We start from the raw sequence: 19,943 nt of genomic DNA, 5'->3' as shown, positions 1-19,943 counted from the left end.
TTTTGCATATATATTTATAAGGGATATTCTTGTGCTGTTATTGTCTGGCTTTGGTATCAGGATAATACTGGCATCATAGAATGAGTTAAGAAATATTTCCTTCTCTTTCATTTTTTTGAGAAGTCTTTGAGAAGGATTGATGTTATTTTTTCTTTAAGTAATTGATAGAATTCACCTGTCAAATCATGTGGTTCTAGGCTTTTCATTGCTGGGAGTTTTATGATTACTGATTTCAGCTTCTTTAATTGTGTTATGACTTTATTAAATTAACATTTATTAGCCACAGCACCACAGAGTGCTGGTTGGTGAACCATGGTTCAGCAATAGAGCATGAGAGATACTGAAACAGAAATTTTTTTACTTACAAGTCCTAGAGGAATTACAGGGCATGCATTAAGGAACCATATAAGGAGGTCAAGGCAGAGTGTAGAGAGAGGCAGGATCTGGAGTACAGTGCCTTTGTTATTTAGGGTTTGTGGGTGGAATATTTTGGAGTTACTGGGCTAGGGCTAGATTTGGCAGTTCAAACCAAAAGAGCAGGGTTATGGTAAGCTCCACCAAGAATTTTTTCTTTTTCTCTTTTCTTTTCTTTTCTTTTCTTTTCTTTTCTTTTCTTTTCTTTTCTTTTCTGTTCTGTTCTTTTCTTTTCTTTTCTGTTCTTTTCTTTTCTTTTCTTTTCTTTCTTTTCTTTTCTTTTCTTTTCTTTTCTTTCTTTTTTTCTTTTCTTTCTCTTTTCTTTCTTTCTCTTTCTTTCTTTCTTTCTTTCTTTCTTTCTTTCTTTCTTTCTTTCTTTCTTCTTTCTTTTTTTCTTTTTCTTTCAGATTTTATTTATTCATGGGACACACACAGACACACACAGACACACACAGAGGCAGAGACACAGGCAAAAGGAGGAGCAGGCTCCATGCAGGGAGCCTGACGTGGGACTCGATCCCGGGTCTCTAGGGTCACACCCTGGGCCGAAGACAGGCACTAAACCGCTGAGCCACCCAGGCTGCCCCCCAATAATTTTTTCTAAGGGGCATTTAGGACATAAGCGCGGGGAGCCAGGAGAGACCGTTGATCCCAAAGTCCTATCGTCAGTTCTTGTAAGCAGACTTACATTGCTTGTGTCTCTGTGGCCTGCTATTTAGGACATGTGCTTCCTTGAGAGGTCTCGTCAGTTTAAGGTCTTTGCAGGCCCCTTGGCCAAACAAAGTAGATAGTGAGGCAGCAATACTAGGGAATAGTTTAGCTAATCAATGACTTTACTTATCTCAACGACTTGCTGTAGGTCTGATCAGATTTTCTGTTTTTTCTTGAGTCATTTTGGGGAGCTTTTGTGTTTCCAGGAATTTCCATTTTATCTAGGTTATCTGATTTATTGGCATACAATTGTTTATAACATTCTTCTATAACACTTTTTATTTCTATAATAAGATTGGTAATAATGTTCCCATTCACATTCCTGATTTTTAGTGATTTGAGTCTTCTCTCTGTTTTTTTTCCTTAGTCTAGATTTGAGGTCTGTCAGTTTTGTTGATCTTTTCAAAGACCTGACTTTTGGTTTTGTTGATTTTCTCTATTGTTTTTGCATTCTCTATTTCCTGGATCTCAGCTCAAATATTATTTCTTTCCTTATTTTGGGCTTGGTTTGTTCTTTTAGTTCTTTAAGGTGGAAGGAAGATTAGGTTATTGATTTGAACTCTATTACTTCTTAAAAAAGTAATGTAGATGTTTACCACTGTAAATTTCCCTTAGCCTGTTTTCATTATATCACATATGTTTTGGTATGTTACACTTTCATTTTTGTTCATCTCAAAGTATTTAATAATTTTCCTTGTAATTTGTTCTTTGGCCCACTGCTTGTTTAACAGTGTGTTGTTTACTTTGCAGTTCTTGGATTTTCCAAATTTCCTTCTGTTACTGATTTCTAGTTTCATTCCATTACAGTCAGATAAAATACTTTGTATGATTTCAACTTTTAATAATTTATTGATACTTGTTTTGTGGCTGAACATATGGTCCAGCTTGGAGAATGTCCCATGTACACTTGAGAAGAATATATGTATGGTTGTGTTAGGTGGAACATTTTGTTTGCCTCTATTAGATCTAATTGATATATAGTATTATTCATGTCTTCTGTTTCCTTGTTTATCTTTTGTATGGTTGTGCTTTCCATTGTTAGGTGGGGTATTGATATCTCAGTTTTAGTTTTTGTTTTTTTTTTAATAAAATAATTTTTATTGGTGTTCAGTTTACCACCATACAGAATAACACCCAGTGCTCATCCCGTCAAGTGTCCCCCTCAGTGCCCGTCACCCACTCACCCCCACCCCCCTGCCCTCCTCCCCTTCCACCACCCCTAGTTCGTTTCCCAGAGTTAGCAGTCTTTACGTTCTGTCTCCCTTTCTGATATTTCCCACACATTTCTTCTCCCTTCCCTTATATTCCCTTTCACTATTATTTATATTCCCCAAATGAATGAGAACATACACTGTTTGTCCTTCTCCGATTGACTTACTTCACTCAGCATAATACCCTCCAGTTCCATCCACGTTGAAGCAAATGGTGGGTATTTGTCGTTTCTAATGGCTGAGGAATATTCCATTGTATACATAAACTACATCTTCTTTATCCATTCATCTTTCGATGGACACCGAGGCTCCTTCCACAGTTTGGCTATTGTGGACATTGCTGCTAGAAACATCGGGGTGCAGGTGTCCCGGCGTTTCATTGCATCTGAATCTTTGGGGTAAATCCCCAACAGTGCAATTGCTGGGTCGTAGGGCAGGTCTATTTTTAACTCTTTGAGGAACCTCCACACAGTTTTCCAGAGTGGGTGCACCAGTTCACATTCCCAAAACAGTGTAAGAGGGTTCCCTTTTCTCCGCATCCTCTCCAACATTTGTGGTTTCCTGCCTTGTTAATTTTCCCCATTCTCACTGGTGGTGTGAGGTGGTATCTCATTGTGGTTTTGATTTGTATTTCCCTAATGGCAAGTGATGCAGAGCATTTTCTCATGTGCATGTTGGCCACGTCTATGTCTTCCTCTGTGAGATTTCTCTTCATGTCTTTTGCCCATTTCATGATTGGATTGTTTGTTTCTTTGGTGTTGAGTTTAATAAGTTCTTTATAGATCTTGGAAACTAGCCCTTTATCTGATACGTCATTTGCAAATATCTTCTCCCATTCTGTAGGTTGTCTTTTAGTTTTGTTGACTGTATCCTTTGCTGTGCAAAAGCTTCTTATCTTGATGAAGTCCCAATAGTTCATTTTTGCTTTTGTTTCTTTTGCCTTCGTGGATGTATCTTGCAAGAAGTTACTGTGGCCAAGTTCAAAAAGGGTGTTGCCTGTGTTCTTCTCTAGGATTTTGATGGAATCTTGTCTCACATTTAGATCTTTCATCCATTTTGAGTTTATCTTTGTGTATGGTGAAAGAGAGTGGTCTAGTTTTATTCTTCTGCATGTGGATGTCCAATTTTCCCAGCACCACTTATTGAAGGGACTGTCTTTTTTCTGGTGGGTAGTCTTTCCTGCTTTGTCAAATATTAGTTGACCATAGAGTTGAGGGTCCACTTCTGGATTCTCTATTCTGTTCCATTGATCTGTGCGTCTGTTTTTGTGCCAGTACCACACTGTCTTGATGACCACAGCTTTGTAGTACAACCTGAAATCTGGCATTGTGATGCCCCCAGATATGGTTTTCTTTTTTAAAATTCCCCTGGCTATTCGGGGTCTTTTCTGATTCCACACAAATCTTAAAATAATTTGTTCTAACTCTCTGAAGAAGGTCCATGGTATTTTGATAGGGATTGCATTAAACGTGTATATTGCCCTGGGTAACATTGACATTTTCACAATATTAATTCTGCCAATCCATGAGCATGGAATATTTTTCCGTCTCTTTGTGTCTTCTTCAATTTCTTTCAGAAGTGTTTTATAGTTTTTAGGGTATAGATCCTTTACCTCTTTGGTGAGGTTTATTCCTAGGTATCTTATGCTTTTGGGGGCAATTGTAAATGGGATGGACTCCTTAATTTCTCTTTCTTCAGTCTCATTGTTAGTGTATAGAAATGCCATTGATTTCTGGGCATTGATTTTGTATCCTGCCACGCTACCAAATTGCTGTATGAGTTCTAGCAATCTTGGGGTGGAGGCTTTTGGGTTTTCTATGTAGGGTATCATGTCATCGGCGAAAAGGGAGAGTTTGACTTCTTCTTTGCCAATTTGAATGCCTTTAATGTCTTTTTGTTGTCTGATTGCTGAGGCTAGGACTTCCAGTACTATGTTGAATAGCAGTGGTGAGAGTGCACATCCCTGTCTGTTCCTCATCTTAGGGGAAAGGCTCCCAAGTGCTTCCCCATTGAGAATGATATTTGCTGTGGGCTTTTCGTAGATGGCTTTTAAGATGTCGAGGAAAGTTCCCTCTATCCCTACACTCTGAAGAGTTTTGATCAGGAATGGATGCTGTATTATGTCAAATGCTTTCTCTGCATCTAATGAGAGGATCATATGGTTCTTGGTTTTTCTCTTGCTGATATGATGAATCACATTGATTGTTTTACGAGTGTTGAACCAGCCTTGTGTCCCGGGGATAAATCCTACTTGGTCGTGGTGAATAATTTTCTTAATGTGCTGTTGGATCCTATTGGCTAGTATCTTGTTGAGAATTTTTGCATCCATGTTCATCAGGGATATTGGTCTGTAATTCTCCTTTTTGGTGGGGTCTTTGTCTGGTTTTGGAATTAAGGTGATGCTGGCCTCATAGAACGAATTTGGAAGTACTCCATCTCTTTCTATCTTTCCAAACAGCTTTAGTAGGATAGGTATGATTTCTTCTTTAAACATTTGATAGAATTCCCCTGGGAAGCCATCTGGCCCTGGACTTGTCTTGGGAGGTTTTTGATGACTGCTTCAATTTTCTCCCTGGTTATTGGCCTGTTCAGGTTTTCTATTTCTTCCTGTTCCAGTTTTGGTAGTTTGTGGCTTTGGTAGTTTGTGGTAGTTTTTTGTCCATTTCTTCTAGATTGCCTAATTTATTGGTGTATAGCTGTTCATAATATGTTTTTAAAATCGTTTGTATTTCCTTGGTGTTGGTAGTGATCTCTCCTTTCTCATTCATGATTTTATTAATTTGAGTCTCTTCTCTCTTCTTTTTAATAAGGCTGGCTAATGGTTTATGTATCTTATTAATTCTTTCAAAGAACCAACTCCTGGTTCTGTTGATATGTTTCACAGTTCTTCTGGTCTCGATTTCGTTGAGTTCTGCTCGAATTTTAATTAACTCTCTTCTTCTGCTGGGCGTGGGGTCCATCTGCTGTTTTTTCTCTAGCTCCTTTATGTGGAAGGTTAGCTTTTGTATTTGAGTTCTTTCCAGTTTTTGAATGGACGCTTGTATTGCGATGTATTTCCCCCTTAGGACTGCTTTTGCTGCATCCCAAAGATTTTGAACGGTTGTATCTTCATTCTCATTAGTTTCCATGAATCTTTTTAATTCTTCCTTAATTTCCTGGTTGACCCTTTCATCTTTTAGCAGGATGGTCCTTAACCTCCACGTGTTTGAGGTCCTTCCAAACTTCTTGTTGTGATTTAGTTCTAATTTCAAGGCGTTATGGTCTGAGACTATGCAGGGGACGATCCCAATCTTTTGGTATCAGTTCAGACCCGATTTGTGACCCAGTATGTGGTCTATTCTGGAGAAAGTTCCATGTGCACTTGAGAAGAATGTGTATTCAGCTGTGTTTGGATGTAAAGTTCTGTAGATATCTGTGAAATCCATCTGGTCCAGTGTATCATTTAAAGCTCTCGTTTCTTTGGAGATGTTGTGCTTAGAAGACCTATCGAGGGTAGAAAGAGCTAGATTGAAGTCACCAAGTATAAGTGTATTATTATCTAAGTATTTCTTCACTTTGGTTATTAATTGGTTTAAATATTTGGCAGCTCCCACATTCGGGGCATGTATATTGAGGATTGTTAAGTCCTCTTGTTGGATAGATCCAAGAGTATGAGATAGTGTCCCTCTTCATCTCTCACTACAGTCTTCGGGGTAAATTTTAGTTTATCTGATATAAGGATGGCTACCCCTGCTTTCTTTTGAGGACCATTTGAATGGTAAATGGTTCTCCAACCTTTTATTTTCAGGTTGTAGGTGTCCTTCTGTCTAAAATGAGTCTCTTGTAGACAGCAAATAGATGGGTCCTGCTTTTTTATCCAGTCTGAAACCCTGCGCCTTTTGATGGCGTCATTAAGCCCGTTCACGTTCAGAGTTACTATTGAAAGATATGAGTTTAGTGTCATCATGATATCTATTCAGTCCTTGTTTTTGTGGATTTTTCCACTGAACTTCTTCTTAAAGGGGAGTTTTAAGAGTCCCCCTTAAAATTTCTTGCAGAGCTGGTTTGGAGGTCACATATTCTTTTAGTTGCTGCCTGTCTTGGAAGCTCTTTATCTCTCCTTCCATTTTGAATGAGAGCCTTGCTGGATAAAGTATTCTTGGTTGCATGTTCTTCTCATTTAGGACCCTGAATATATCCTGCCAGCCCTTTCTGGCCTGCCAGGTCTCTGTGGAGAGGTCTGCTGTTACCCTAATACTCCTCCCCATAAAAGTCAGGGATTTCTTGTCTCTTGCTGCTTTAAGGATCTTCTCTTTATCTTTGGAATTTGCAAGCTTCACTATTAAGTGTCGAGGTGTTGAACGGTTTTTATTGATTTTAGGGGGGGATCTCTCTATTTCCTGCATCTGAATGCCTGTTTCCCTTCCCAGATTAGGAAAGTTTTCAGCTAGGATTTGTTCAAATTCATATTCTGGCCCTCTGTTCCTTTTGGCGCCCTTGGGAACCCCAATTAAACGTAGGTTTTTCTTCCTCAGGCCGTCGTTTATTTCCCTTAATCTGTCTTCATGGTCTTTTAATTGTCTGTCTCTTTTTTCCTCAGTTTCCCTCTTTGCCGTCAACTTGTCTTCTATGTCACTCACTCGTTCTTCCACCTCGTTAACCCTCGTCGTTAGGACTTCTAGTTTGGATTGCATCTCATTCAATTGATTTTTAATTTCTGCCTGATTGGATCTAAATTCTGCAGTCATGAAGTCTCTTGAGTCCTTTATGCTTTTTTCTAGAGCCACCAGTAGCTGTATAATAGTGCTTCTGAATTGGCTTTCTGACATTGAATTGTAATCCAGATTTTGTAACTCTTGGGAGAGAGGACTGTTTCTGATTCTTTCTTTTGAGGTGAGGTTTTCCTTCTAGTCATTTTGCTCAGTGCAGAGTGGCCAAAAACAAGTTGTATTGGGAAAAGGAGAAAAAGGGAGAGAGAGAAGGAAAGAAAAGAGAAAAAGAAAAAAGAAAAAAGGAAGAAAAAAAGGAAAAAAGAAGAAGAGAAAGAAAAAGAAAGAAAGGTGAAAAAAAGGGTGGGGGAAGCAATCAGAAATCAAAAAGAAAAAAAAACAAAAACCACGGGGGAGTATCTTCTGATTCTGTATACTATAAGTCCCTTGACTTCCCTTGGAACTTGTCCGTCTAGCTGGTCTTCTGGGGGAGGAGCCTGTTGTGCTGATTTTCAGGTGTTAGCACTTGGGGGAGCTGCTCTGCCCCCTGCCTGGTGCAGGGCTCAGTGGGGGTTGTTTACCCCGTGAGGCACCAGGAGGAACAACCACAGTGGCAGCGGCCAGCTCTGGAGCCCTGGATTCAACTCCTGCAGTAACTCTGGAGCTCTCCGTCTGCAGGGCCTGGATGCTCGGGGGCGGGGCCGCTGATCTGCTCAGCTCGGGGCAGGAGCGTCCTTGCTGTCCTGGGCCCTCCCGGCCTCTGCCTGTCCTGGGGGAGGCGGGATCCTGGGCTGTGTCCCGGCGCCCTGTGCTCAGAAGCCTGCGCTGTTGGATTCGCGCCCTCGGGCTGCGCAGCCCCCTCCGCGGAGCCGCCGCCCGAGTCCCTCCGAGCTGCTCTGGGTCCCGCCGTGCGCGCTGCAGCCCTTAGGGAGCTCGGCGCACTCTCCTGGGCGCGCAGTTGCTCTGTTACTGTCTCAGGGAACCCGAGGGCATCCTCGCCCTCCTGGGTCCTGCTCCAACTCCCTGCGGGCCCCTTTCCGCCCGGGAAGGTCGGTGCAGCTCCTGCGTCTCCGGGACGGGGCTCTCCTGTCCTGGGGACACTCGCCCCGGCCTCAGCCCGGCTCCTCGCGGGGCCCCTCCCCCTTGGAGGCCTTTGTTTCTTTATTTCTTTTTCCCCGTCTTCCTGCCTTGATAGAAGCATGAACTCTTCTCACTGTAGCATTCCAGCTGTTCTCTCTTTAAATCTCAGGCCGAATTCATAGATATTCAGGATGATTTGAAGGTTATCTAGGTAATTTGGTGGGGACAGGTGACCTGGGGACCCGCACTCTTCCGCCATCTTGCCCCTCCTCCAGTTTTGTCAGTTTTTGATTCATATATTTCGTTATGTTGTTAGGTGCATATATGTTTATAACCATTTATGTCTTCTTGACCTTTTCTTCATTGTACAATGTCCTTCTTTGTCTCTTGTAATTTTTTAAGATTTTATTTATTTATTTATTTATTTATTTATTTATTTATTTATGAGAGAGAGAGAGAGAGAGAGAGGTGGAGACAGGCAGAGGGAGAAGCAGGCTCCATGCAGGGAGCCCAACGTGGGACCCGGTCCCGGGTCTCCAGGATCAGGCCCTGGGCTGAAGGCGATGCTAAACTGCTGAGCCACCTGTGATTCCCTGTTTTTTGTTTTAAAGTAACTTGTCAGATATTAGTATAGCCACTCCAGCTCTCTTTTGGTTACTACTTACATGGAATATCTTTCTGTCCTTTCATTTTCAACCTATTTATGTTTTTGTTTCTAAAGCACGACTCTTGTAGACAACATATCATGAATTACTAAAAGGAAATCCAGGGGTACCTGGGTGGCCCAGTTAGTTAAGTGTTTGCCTTTGGCTCAGGTCATGATCCTGGGTCTTGTACCTACATCAGGCTCCCTGCTCAGTGTAGAGTCTGCTTCTCCCTCTGCCCCTCTCCCTGCTTGTGCACGCGCTCTCTCTCTCTCAAATAAATAAAATCTTAAAAAAAAACACCCCAAAATCAATAAGCCAATCTCTGCCTTTTAATTGGAGTGTTTAATTTTTTTACATTTAATTACAAAGACAGGACTTCTACTTTTGTTTATTTCTTATATCTTTTTTGTTTCTGTATTCTTCTGTTACTACCTTCTTTTGTGCTGTATGTCTTCTCATGTAACATTTTGATTTCTTTGTCATTTCCCATGTATACATTACAATGTATCTTTTAGTTATTTTCTTAGTGGTTGCCCTCAGGATTACAGTCAGCATCTTAATTTATAATCATATAGTTCAAATTAATACCAACTTAGTTTTAATATTATACAAAAACTTTTCTTTTATATAGCACTATACGCCACCTTTATGTTATTGTCACAAGTTACATCTTTATAATATGTGCCCATCAAGATAGATATACAATTGTATCATGTATTTTTCTAATTGATTTTAAATGCTAAACTGATATTGTATTCTTAGAATAAATTCAGTCAGTAATGATGTGTTACTCTTGTATCTTTATAATGTATTACTGCTTCAATTTGCTAAAATTTCATTAAAGATTTCTGTATGTGTATTCAAGAGGGATATTGGGGATCCCTGGGTGGCTCAGCGGTTTAGCGCCTGCCTTTGGCCCAGGGCGTGATTCTGGAGTCCTGGGATCGAGTCCCACGTCGTGCTCCCAGCGTGGAGCCTGTTTCTCCCTCCTCCTGTGTCTCTGCCTCTCTCTCTCTCTCTTTCTATGTCTATCATAAATAAATAAATAAATCTTTTTTTTTTAAAGAAGGATATTCAGTCTGTGTGTGTATGCGTGTGTGTGTGTGCATGCGTGTGATGTCTTTGTCAGGTTTTAGTATCAGTAATGTTGATCTTATGCGTTGGAAATTGTTCTCTTTTCCTCTATTTTATTTTTTTTGTGTTAAATGGATGTTATTTCTAAATGTTTGATGGAATTCATCAGTGAAACTATCTGGACCTAGACTTTTTTGTGGGAAGCTTTTCAATTATTTATTCACTTGAACAGTAGACACAGGGTTATTCAAATGTTACTTCATTTCAATTTTGGCATGTTGATTTTTTTCAAGGAGGGAGTCTGATTCATTTAGATTGTCAAATATGTTGGCATAAAGTTGTTCACATTCCCTTAATTAACCTTCTAATGTCTGTGGCAATGCACTTTTTAAAAAAGGCTTGTATTAGCATTGTAGCAAACATTTATATAGTGCTTTTTTTTTTAACATACTTCTCACTTTACAAATATTGACACTTAATTCCCACAGCAATTGGTGAGGTAGATAATGTTATCATCTCTATGTTCTAGATGGAAAAAACAAACCAAAGTTAAGAGAGTTAAGGTGCCTTGCTCAAGATTACAGAGCTGGTATATTAAGAGCTTAAATTGTAATCCAGGTGTCTGGGTCCTGAGTCCTTTTTTCTTGACTATTGCTTGCTTTGCATTTCTTAAATAACAGATACCTGTTCTGTTCTTCTTGTGGAATTTTGTTGTATTCTTTCTGGTGCTCCTACCACATTTATTCCACTGAGTGGAAATATTTGCTTCTGGTATTACTAATTAGAACCTGAAATGCCTTTCCCCATAAAAACATATAGGATAGCCACACATGCTTGAAATATTATTGGTTTTTTTTTAAAGGTTTATTTATTTGAGACACAGAGCATGCAAATGGGGGGGGGGAGCAGAGGGTGAGAGAATCTCAAGCAGATACCCCACCAAGTGAAGAGCCTGATGTGATGCTCAGTCTCATTACCCTGAGATCCATGACCTAAGCCAAAATCAAGAGTTGGGTGCTTAACTGACTGAGCTACCCAGGTGTCCCTTGAAATATGATTGTTAATATTCTTCAGTTACGTAATATGTTAAAAAGACTTTTGGGGCTTCCCTGGGAATTTCACCACAATTTATAATGTGAAGCATGGTTTCTCTAGGTAAATATTAGAAGATATTTTAAATTCACTTACTTAAATTGTTAAACTTCAGTTATATGGAAATTGTACTTTTTGGAATCCTTAATTATTTGAATTTACTGAGGGGGTTTCTAAATCATAATTTTTAGACGACACACAAAAAGATTAATTTTTACACATATTTTGTTTTACTTTCATTAATTTGTTGATTAATGTCTTTCAGGGATATCCAAATGCTCAGAAGAATATTCTTCTTCAGGTGGATCAGAACTGTGTTCGCAATTCTTATGATGTTTTCTCTTTGCTGCGGTAAGAAACTTCTTAGACCTCCTGCATTTTCTAAAGAATCTTCCTCATTTTGAGTTTGTGACATTTTTGTGTGAGGAAATGTATGGGAGCTTTAGAAGCTGTTATTCAGGCTTAGCATTTTTTAGTGAGAGCTTCATAAATTTTGTAGCTACAATGATTTAAGTTTATCTCTTTCACAAAGCCTTTGGAACGCCATTTCCTTTCTCTGGACAGTGGGAGAGAATGATTGGAAGCCAGTGATCTTTTAACAGGGATGTGAGCTGTTTCTGGTTTTCTGTACTATAAAGAACAGCAACCCGAGGTACAAAATTTAGACTTATCAAAATCTTAATGACTACAGCATTACTAGAAAAGCCCTCCAATAGCCCCAGACATGGCTTAAGAATTTTGACCTGCTGTTCATTTTAAAAGAATCATGTTGGCAAGGCAAAGGAGCTTTGCATGAATCTCATGCTCAGAGGCTTAACTAACTGCCTTAACTCTATATTTTCATAATGTCTGGGTTTAATTTTGAAAAATTTCTAAATATGTTTTTAATTTTCAATGTGGTAGATCATCAAGGACATTTTCCCAGGAGGCAGGCAACCAAAATAAATGCAATTCGAAATAAAGGTAACAGTGACACTCAGCCTATGTTCACCCTACTCAGACAGATGGTTCATTGAAATTTGATTTTGGCAGTATTTTTCTAATGTTTACATAACACATCATAAATTTCAGACCATTAGACATCCTCAATATATCTACTAGAGGAAGAGTCCGGGAGGATGGTTGGACTCTTGTCCAATTGGATGATTGTTTACTTTATAAACATAATGAAATGGGCCTTTTCTTTACAAATCTTGAATCTTATTATACATGCTGATAAAGTTTGGTCACATGGTCTGTGTAAATTGCTCTTAGGAGACAATGATTTCAATTAAAGTAACCACAGACATTTGATGACTTTTGATTATTATCTGAGAGGTGCTCTCACTTTGACTTCTTAGGATATGTAAGAGAATAGACAGGACTTAGTAATTGGATGGTGGAGATAGAAAGCAGGAGGTGTCAAAATATATAACTCATATTTTTGAGTCTCTTCAGTGTGGGACTACATTGAGTTTTAAGTATTGCAGAGAGGAATGTACAGAAATAGTTTGAAATGTGAGTAAGCTATTAATATTTCTTGACCTGTGTTGCTCATGAAATGGAGGTATAGCTATTAATATTTTAAAGATACTGTCCAAGTGTGAGATGATGTGATCTTATTAGAGAAATCATTGGAATCAAAAGTAAAATATGAAGTCAGTGAAAAGAGAATTTGGGAAAGATAGCATCATAGAATTTAAGGGAATAGAGATTTAAGCTGTGTTGAATGCTCTGTGACGAGACAGGAAAATAACAACTGCAGAAATGCTGTAGGATCTTGGGAAGCAACCTGGTACAATAGAGAATGCTTTGGTTAAATTGACCGTGACTTCAATTATCCCTGGTTTATCCGAATTCATTTAACTTTTCTGATTCTTCTAAAAGGTAGAGACAGTAAATATAAATTTGTGTAATTTACAAACATTTCCACGTTTATTATCTTTTGCTCTTATAAATTTTTTTGTGTTCAAACATCAGGGATCAGTCTTTCTCTTCAGTGTAGAAGCTGAGGCCAAGAGGTAGTGTTACATGATTTATCTGAGAGCACACAGCAAGTAAGAGCCAGACCGGAGGTTGGTATGAAGGTTTTCATCCAAGCAAGTTTTGTCAGAGTCTTATTTACCTTCTTAGATTGGTGGTTATGAGGTGATTATAAGGTACACATAGCGTAATGACAGAAAACTTTCTGAAAATCATAGAGCCCTCCATAAATTCAAAATCATCAGGTAAATTTGGGAGTTGCTCAATTATTTAACATTGATTCTTACAATGATATGTCTCTTGGAAGTCTCATTTCTAGGTTGCTTTCCAGATTCCTCAGTTGTGTCAGCAGTTTGATTTGCCTTATTAACAGTGGCCTTGTCGTTAGCCTTGAGTAAATCATTTATAGCTGGTAACATAGATGTACTCTTGAATCAGATCAAGTGTCTATTTATCAACCAAATTACCTGAAGCCAGAGAGTTACTCTGCTATTAGAAACTTTATATTATATTCGTCAACATTAATGAGTACACGGAACTTTCTCTGAGAATTCTCTTAAGCTTTAGTAACCATCTATTTGCTAAGTCAAAAGCTCTTCTCACAGTTCTTGGCATGATTTATGCTTGCTGGGAGACTTAATTTTGTGCTGATCAATTTGTTCAGTTTCCCTTCTTTAACTCAGGCAACAATGTACCCTGATGGAGTATATTTGAAAAATATACATTTTCTTTCCTTGATGCCTTTTTTGATGTGTGAAATTGTTACTTCTTGATCTGTAATTTTATGTGAAAAAGTAGAATCTGAATTCTTTAATATCACTTAACTTCACAAATTCTCAGTGCCATTTGGAATCAGGATTAGAACCTATGTCTCTTGATTTTGTTTTTTGAGAGTATATTCTAGTTAATAACTAGAATAACTAGAATACACTGTGTTGTGCCACTAGGATGAATATTTCCTTCCACTTTTTACAATGTGAATGTTATAGAAAAATAGGAAATTTTGACTAAGGCAGGGATTTTGCAGCACCTATGACCAGAGCATTAGAGGCCCTTCAGATGGATGTGTTGTACCATTTTTAAGAAAACAGTGACCTGAGATTTTATTCAGATTTTTCTGCCACTAGTTAAGAATGTAGACTGATTTCAATGTTAGCAAAATAATATCTCTTTCCAAATTTATATTCAGTGTGTGTGATGGTAATTATATTTTTCCTCCTTCAACCCTTGGAAATTCCTGGATTAAGGGATAGTTTTCATGTAAGCAGACATTTAATTAGGAGCCAATTTACTCGTTACATTTGATGCCTTAAATTAGGATGTTCACCACAAGGTGTCAATGTTGTTCTTTAACTGGCATTTGAAATTTCATTTATTTTATGGTTTTGAGGCGAGAAAAGTTGGATTATACATTACAAGGGAGCATTTATTTTTAGAAATTAACTTTTTTTCTCTATTATTTCTTCAAAGTTAAGGAGTTTCTAGGCTTATTAGATAACTTTCTCCTTTGGTTCTGTTGATTTAAAAAAAATCCTATTGGTGATACAGAGTTATTGAAAGATTAAAAAGAGAAAGAGTGACATGGTTGGGTGCACAATTTACATTTCTGACTGTGGGGATGGCGTGGAATCAGTGGAATGGGGCTAGAAGCAGGAGACATCTATAATCCTATTTGTTCTTTGAAATTAAAAGATTGCTTTTGATTTTTAAAGGTCATTTTCCCCTCTTTCATACTTCCTCAAAAAGGTGGCTCTACTCTAGTGAGATGAGAATAATTCTGGTTTTCTTGTAGTACAATTTTAATTGCTCCTTTCCCCTTCTTGACATGTCCTACTTTTGCCAGTTAAAGGGAGTATGGTGGAGAGTCATGGGCCCTCCACCTAGGTTCCAGTCCTAATGCCATCACATGCCCATAACTGGATGCAAGACTTTGGGCAAATTACTTTGATATGCCTCAAGCTACTTTTGTAAGATGGCAATACTATTTATTTCTTAGGGATATTATGAGAATTAAATAAGGTAAAGTACTTCAAAGATCCTAGGACAGCTACTGGTATATAGTAGACTTTAAGTACATAATAGTTTTCATTTTCCCTTCTCCTCCCCCCAGCTTGGAATGAGTTTTCTCCTCTATGCCAGTGTTCCTTTTTTATGTTAGCATTAGCTTCTTCAATTTTTGACTTAATTTCTCTTTCTTTTCTTGCCATTCTAATGTCTACCACCTCTGCTTTTAGAGTTATTTTTATTAATCCTGGACAATTATAATAAAATTGTTTAGTGGGTGTATGTCTTTTCTCCTTAATGGCATTGAAGACTTTTTGAAGGAAGGGATTCTTTCATATGACTGTATTTTTTCCGGACTATCTTCCTGACAATTGATGGTTATGTTGGCATTCCTGTGAATGCTGTTGTGATCCTAGAGCCCTCAGTCCTGTGGATTAGGTCCTGCAAGTCTTCTGCTTTATTCTTTCTGCTTGAGAACTACTTTCCACTACCACAGCTTCACTCAGCACATCCACATGCTAGTAACTCTCAAATCGATACCTCTGGTTCCTTCCTTTCTTTTGGATTTCTGATCTGTATTTTTCAGTGACCATTAGACATTTATACTTTCATGTTCTGTAGGAATCTCAGCCCCAACATGTCCAGAGCTACACTCATTGGTGTTATTCTCCTCTTCCTTTTCTTTTCCTTGTATGTCTCATGTCCTATATATCATCATCTCAGGCACCCAAGTGAACATACCCTTCTTTGTTCTCATCTCTATTATCTGGGACTATTTCTTGACCTCTTAATTAGTCTCCCTACTACTGGTTTTTCCTTCATGTAATTGATAGCTATTATTTATTAAGCAATTAATTACTTTGTGCTAGGAATTTTTCTTAGTGCTTTACCCCAATTTGTTTTCACAGTGACCCTCTGTGGTGAGAACTGTGAGGAAATTGAGGCACAAAGTAGTTAAGTAACTTATCCAAGGTCACCCAAGTAGTTCCTCTTAGCCTGTATTCAAGTCCAGAAAGTCTAGCTCCTAAGCCTTTATTCTTTTTTCTTTTTAAGACTTTATTTATTTGAGAGAGATCATAAGCAGGAGGGAGTAGCAGAGGGCAAAGCAGACTCCCTGCTGAGCAGGGAGCCCTATGCAGGGCTCAATCCCAGGACCCCAGGATTTTCATTATGACCTGAGCCAAAAGCAGACACTTAACTGACTGAGCCATTCAGGTGCCCCTAAGTCTTTATTCTTAACCAGTATATTTTACTGTTTTCTAATCTCTTATATTGCTTTGGTACACTTTACCTGCCACACTGCTGCCAGAATAACCTTTAAAAATATATATCAGTTTTGTCACTCATTGGGCCTAGAAATCTTTGAGCCATCACATACAGAATAAAGTAAACACTTCTTAATGTGCTAATCAAAGGTTGTTGTTCTGAACACTCCGTAGGGACTAGTGTTCCTTATTTTAAGTCCTACCACTGCTTGTGCAATTAATAGCTAGTATTTATTGAGTACTTACTCTGTTATAATTAGTTATTCATAGTCTGATTCTTTCTCCTTTAGCACCCCTAAATTTTAGGACTCCTTTACACAAGAGTCCTTGCTTTATTGGTCTCTGTTTTAATCCTATCACAATGCATATCATATATATTAAACATAATAAATGCTCTTTTGATTTGATCAAATCAAACTATTCTTCAGGTTACAGAAGACTAGCATTTTGTTATAGTTATTGGTTTGCATCTGACAAAATAAGAGTATAAAAAATTTCTAGGCCATTATCTAAAAAGTGTTGAAAGTGTAATCAGATCTGTGAACCTTCAGCTGCCTCTTTTCTTTCTATCACTGCCCTCCCACCATAACATCTGGTGAGATTTCAGGGTTTTATGACTTTTGGTCTTATTCCTGATACGGACTTTTCTGTAAGACCTTTACCTGGCTGGCTGGAGGTAAATAGTTCCTGCCTTCCCTGCTATGATAGAGAATACTTTTTTCTTTAAAATTTCAGTTTGAAAAAGGAAATACTAACATCAAATACATTATTCTTCAGGTGATGTTTAAGAAACAGATGGAATGAGATATATGAGGGCATAAATTGTCTATATAAATTTTGGATGTGATAACCACCTTTGGGTTGCAGGGAGAGTTTTTCCATCACCCTGCCTAATGATCTCTCTAATGATAATTACGAGTATAGAGAATATGGCTAAGAACCCAGCTATAAGCAAAAGGTGTTGCAGAGTTTATATTCTAAAACTCATATTTTGCCATTCATAGTAGAGAGTAGGTAGGCTCTTATTCAGTGTTCTGTGTGCTAATTTTTTAAAAGATTGATTATTTATTTATTTATTGGAGAGAGAACATCTATGCGTGAGCAGGGAGATGGAGTAGAGGAGTGGAGTTGGAGGGAGAGGGAGAGAGTCTCAAGCAGGCTCTGTGCTGAGTGTGGAGCCTGAGCTGGGGCTGGATGTCACCTCCTGAGCTGAAACCAAGAGTTGGAGGCTTAACCAACTGAACTACCAGGTGCCCCTTTGTGCTCATTTTTAATAAATTAGTAGCAGGGAAATTAAGAGGATTACTGTTAAGGTAGACACACTGACAACAAAGAGAAATGAAAACTTGGTGATAGTTTGCTCTCTTTGTGATTTACTCTTTGATTCTGGAACATAATTAAGTGGTAAATCATATTAGCTACCATTACCTTTAAAGCCACTGTATTTGGATTCGTAATAGTATTCTTACTACTTCATATAATGAGGGCAGGGAGAAATAGTCCAACTGTAAAGAGAGACAGACTAAGCAAAAAAAGTATAGCAAGATTGCCTCTTCTATGTGTAGGTGTCCATCCTTTACCCAAGCACATCTCCATGTTTCAGTTCATAACTGAAGTTAATAATGAGAAATATTTTTTTAAAGACTTTATGTATTTACTTATGAGAGAGAGAGAGAGAGAGAGGCAGAGACACAGGCAGAGGGAGAAGCAGGCTCCATGCAGGGAGCCCAACATGGGACTTGATCCTGGGACTCCAGGATCACGCCCTGGGCCGAAGGCAGGTGCTAAACCGCTGAGTCACCTAGGGATCCCTAATAACGAGAGGTATTGAGTGAACCGTGTTAGTTTTAGCCAATGCTATCACTGTGTAACAGATGAGGAAGCTGAGGCACAAAAAGGTGACATGATTTGCCCAGCACCATAGTACAAATAAGTGTCAAACTAGGTTTGAATAAAGGTCTGCCAGGCTCAGGGCCTGTGCTTTTCTCCATTATACTGTGTTGATGCCAAACCATCAGTAAAACGAAAAGTTGTGGTTATTAGAGCTTGGGTCAGAAAATAGGGTCATGGGTAAGTTTTCTTTTCTTTTCTTTTTTTTTTTTTAAGATTTTATTTATTTATTCATGAGAAACACAGAGGCAGAGACATAGGCAGAGGGAGAAGAAGGCTCCCTGGGGGACCCTGATGCAGAACTCGATCCCAGAACCCCAGGATCACGACCTGAGCCAAAGACAGACACTCAACCACTGAGCCACCCAGGTGCTCCAGGTAAAAGTTTTAGAAAGGTTTTCGGAATTTAAAATGAAAAGGTTTTGGTATTGAATGCAAGTTTTCTTTAAACAAAAACACTCTTTATGTGTAAGAGCATATTTTATTCTTATTTATCTTTCTCTCCCCACATACACACAAATATGTGTACATACACATAAATACACTTATACATACATATACTTAGAAAAACAGATTTTAACAATATACAGAAGTAATTTTAGGTGCAATTTTTCCCCCTGTCTTTTTACATTTTGGTAAAAAGCCCTTCTCCCCCCACCCCACTACCCTTCCAAAAAACCACAAGCTGTGGCCTGAATGTTTTTCATGCCCCACCCCCATCCATTTATTTAAACCTAATCCCCAGTGTGTTGGTATTTGAAGATGGGGCTTTAGGGGTCTGCTCTCAGGATGGGATTAGTGCACTCATAAAGAGGCCCCAGGGAAATCCCTGCCCATTCCACTTCCTGAGGTTAGAGTGAAAAGTCTGTCCATGAACCATGAAGCAGGCTCACCAGACACCAGTCAAGCTGGTATCTTGATACTGGACTTTGCAGCCTCTAGAACTGTGAGAAATTTCTGTTTATACCCCATCCCAGTCCATAGTATTTATTATAGTTGCCTAAACTAAGATACCACATAGAGCACATGTCCACATGATCCATAGTCACCAATTCAGCCATGTTAGTTGATGTGTTTGTTTATGTTTTTCCCCATGGTCTTTATGTATATTAGATATCAGTATATACACAAATACATATATGTGTGTTAAGAGTTTTAATTGCTGTTTTACAAAATTGGAGTGGATATTATATACATGACTCTACGTCTTTTCTCCAATATTTCATATACAGATACTTTTCTTTTAAAAAAAGATTTATTTATTTTAGGCAGAGAGAGAGAAAGGGAGCGCATGCATGAGCACGAGTGGTGGGGGCAGAGAGAGAGAGAGAGAGAGAGAGAGAGGAAGGGAGAGAGAATCTCAAGCAGTCTCCTTGTTGAGCAGAACCCAACATGAGGCACAAACTCATGACCATGAGATCACGACCTGAGCTGAAACCAAGAGTCTGACACTTAACCAACTGCATCATCTAGGTGCTCTGTATAGATCTCTTCAATTAACTCTTTTAGTGCTTTCATAGTAGTCTATGATAGGGGTGTACCATATTTTTTAACTATTACTCTGTTGATAGATGTTTAATATTTACTCTGACACTAGTTTTTGTTTTGCTACTATGCACATTGCAGTACATTTTTATATAAACATATAAAAATATGTATATCTTTATATATATGATGTATTTCTTTGCGTAGATTAAATTTCCAGGAGTGGAATTTCTTTTTTCTTTTTTCTTTTTTCTTTTTCTTTCTTTTCTTTTCTTTTCTTTTCTTTTCTTTTCTTTTCTTTCTTCTTTCTTTTCTTTCTTTTTTTCTTTCTTTTCTTTTCTTTCTTTCTTTCTTTCTTTCTTTCTTTCTTTCTTTCTTTCTTTCTTCTTTTTTAATTTTTTTAATAATAAATTTATTTTT

At 38.3% G+C, this 19,943-nt stretch overlaps 1 protein-coding gene across 5 annotated transcripts in view; it reads left to right on the top strand.

Annotated features, from left to right (window-relative positions):
* UVRAG (UV radiation resistance associated) overlaps window positions 1-19,943 on the top strand; it is a 314,973-nt gene that overhangs the window by 79,964 nt on the left and 215,066 nt on the right. For all 5 annotated transcript variants that reach the window (XR_007404442.1, XR_007404443.1, XM_025419621.3 and 2 more), the window contains exon 6: window positions 11,183-11,268. Coding sequence is in view for 3 of the 5 variants with exons in the window: in XM_025419621.3 (XP_025275406.1) it covers window positions 11,183-11,268 (86 nt within the window). In the remaining 2 variants the exon portion in view is untranslated. The remainder of the gene's footprint in view (window positions 1-11,182; window positions 11,269-19,943) is intronic.

Source organism: Canis lupus, chromosome 21, assembly GCF_003254725.2.
Source record: "Canis lupus dingo isolate Sandy chromosome 21, ASM325472v2, whole genome shotgun sequence".
In the NCBI taxonomy this organism is placed as follows: domain Eukaryota; kingdom Metazoa; phylum Chordata; class Mammalia; order Carnivora; family Canidae; genus Canis; species Canis lupus.
Note: the sequence above shows the minus strand (reverse complement) of the source record. Positions and strands in the feature narration are given on the sequence as shown.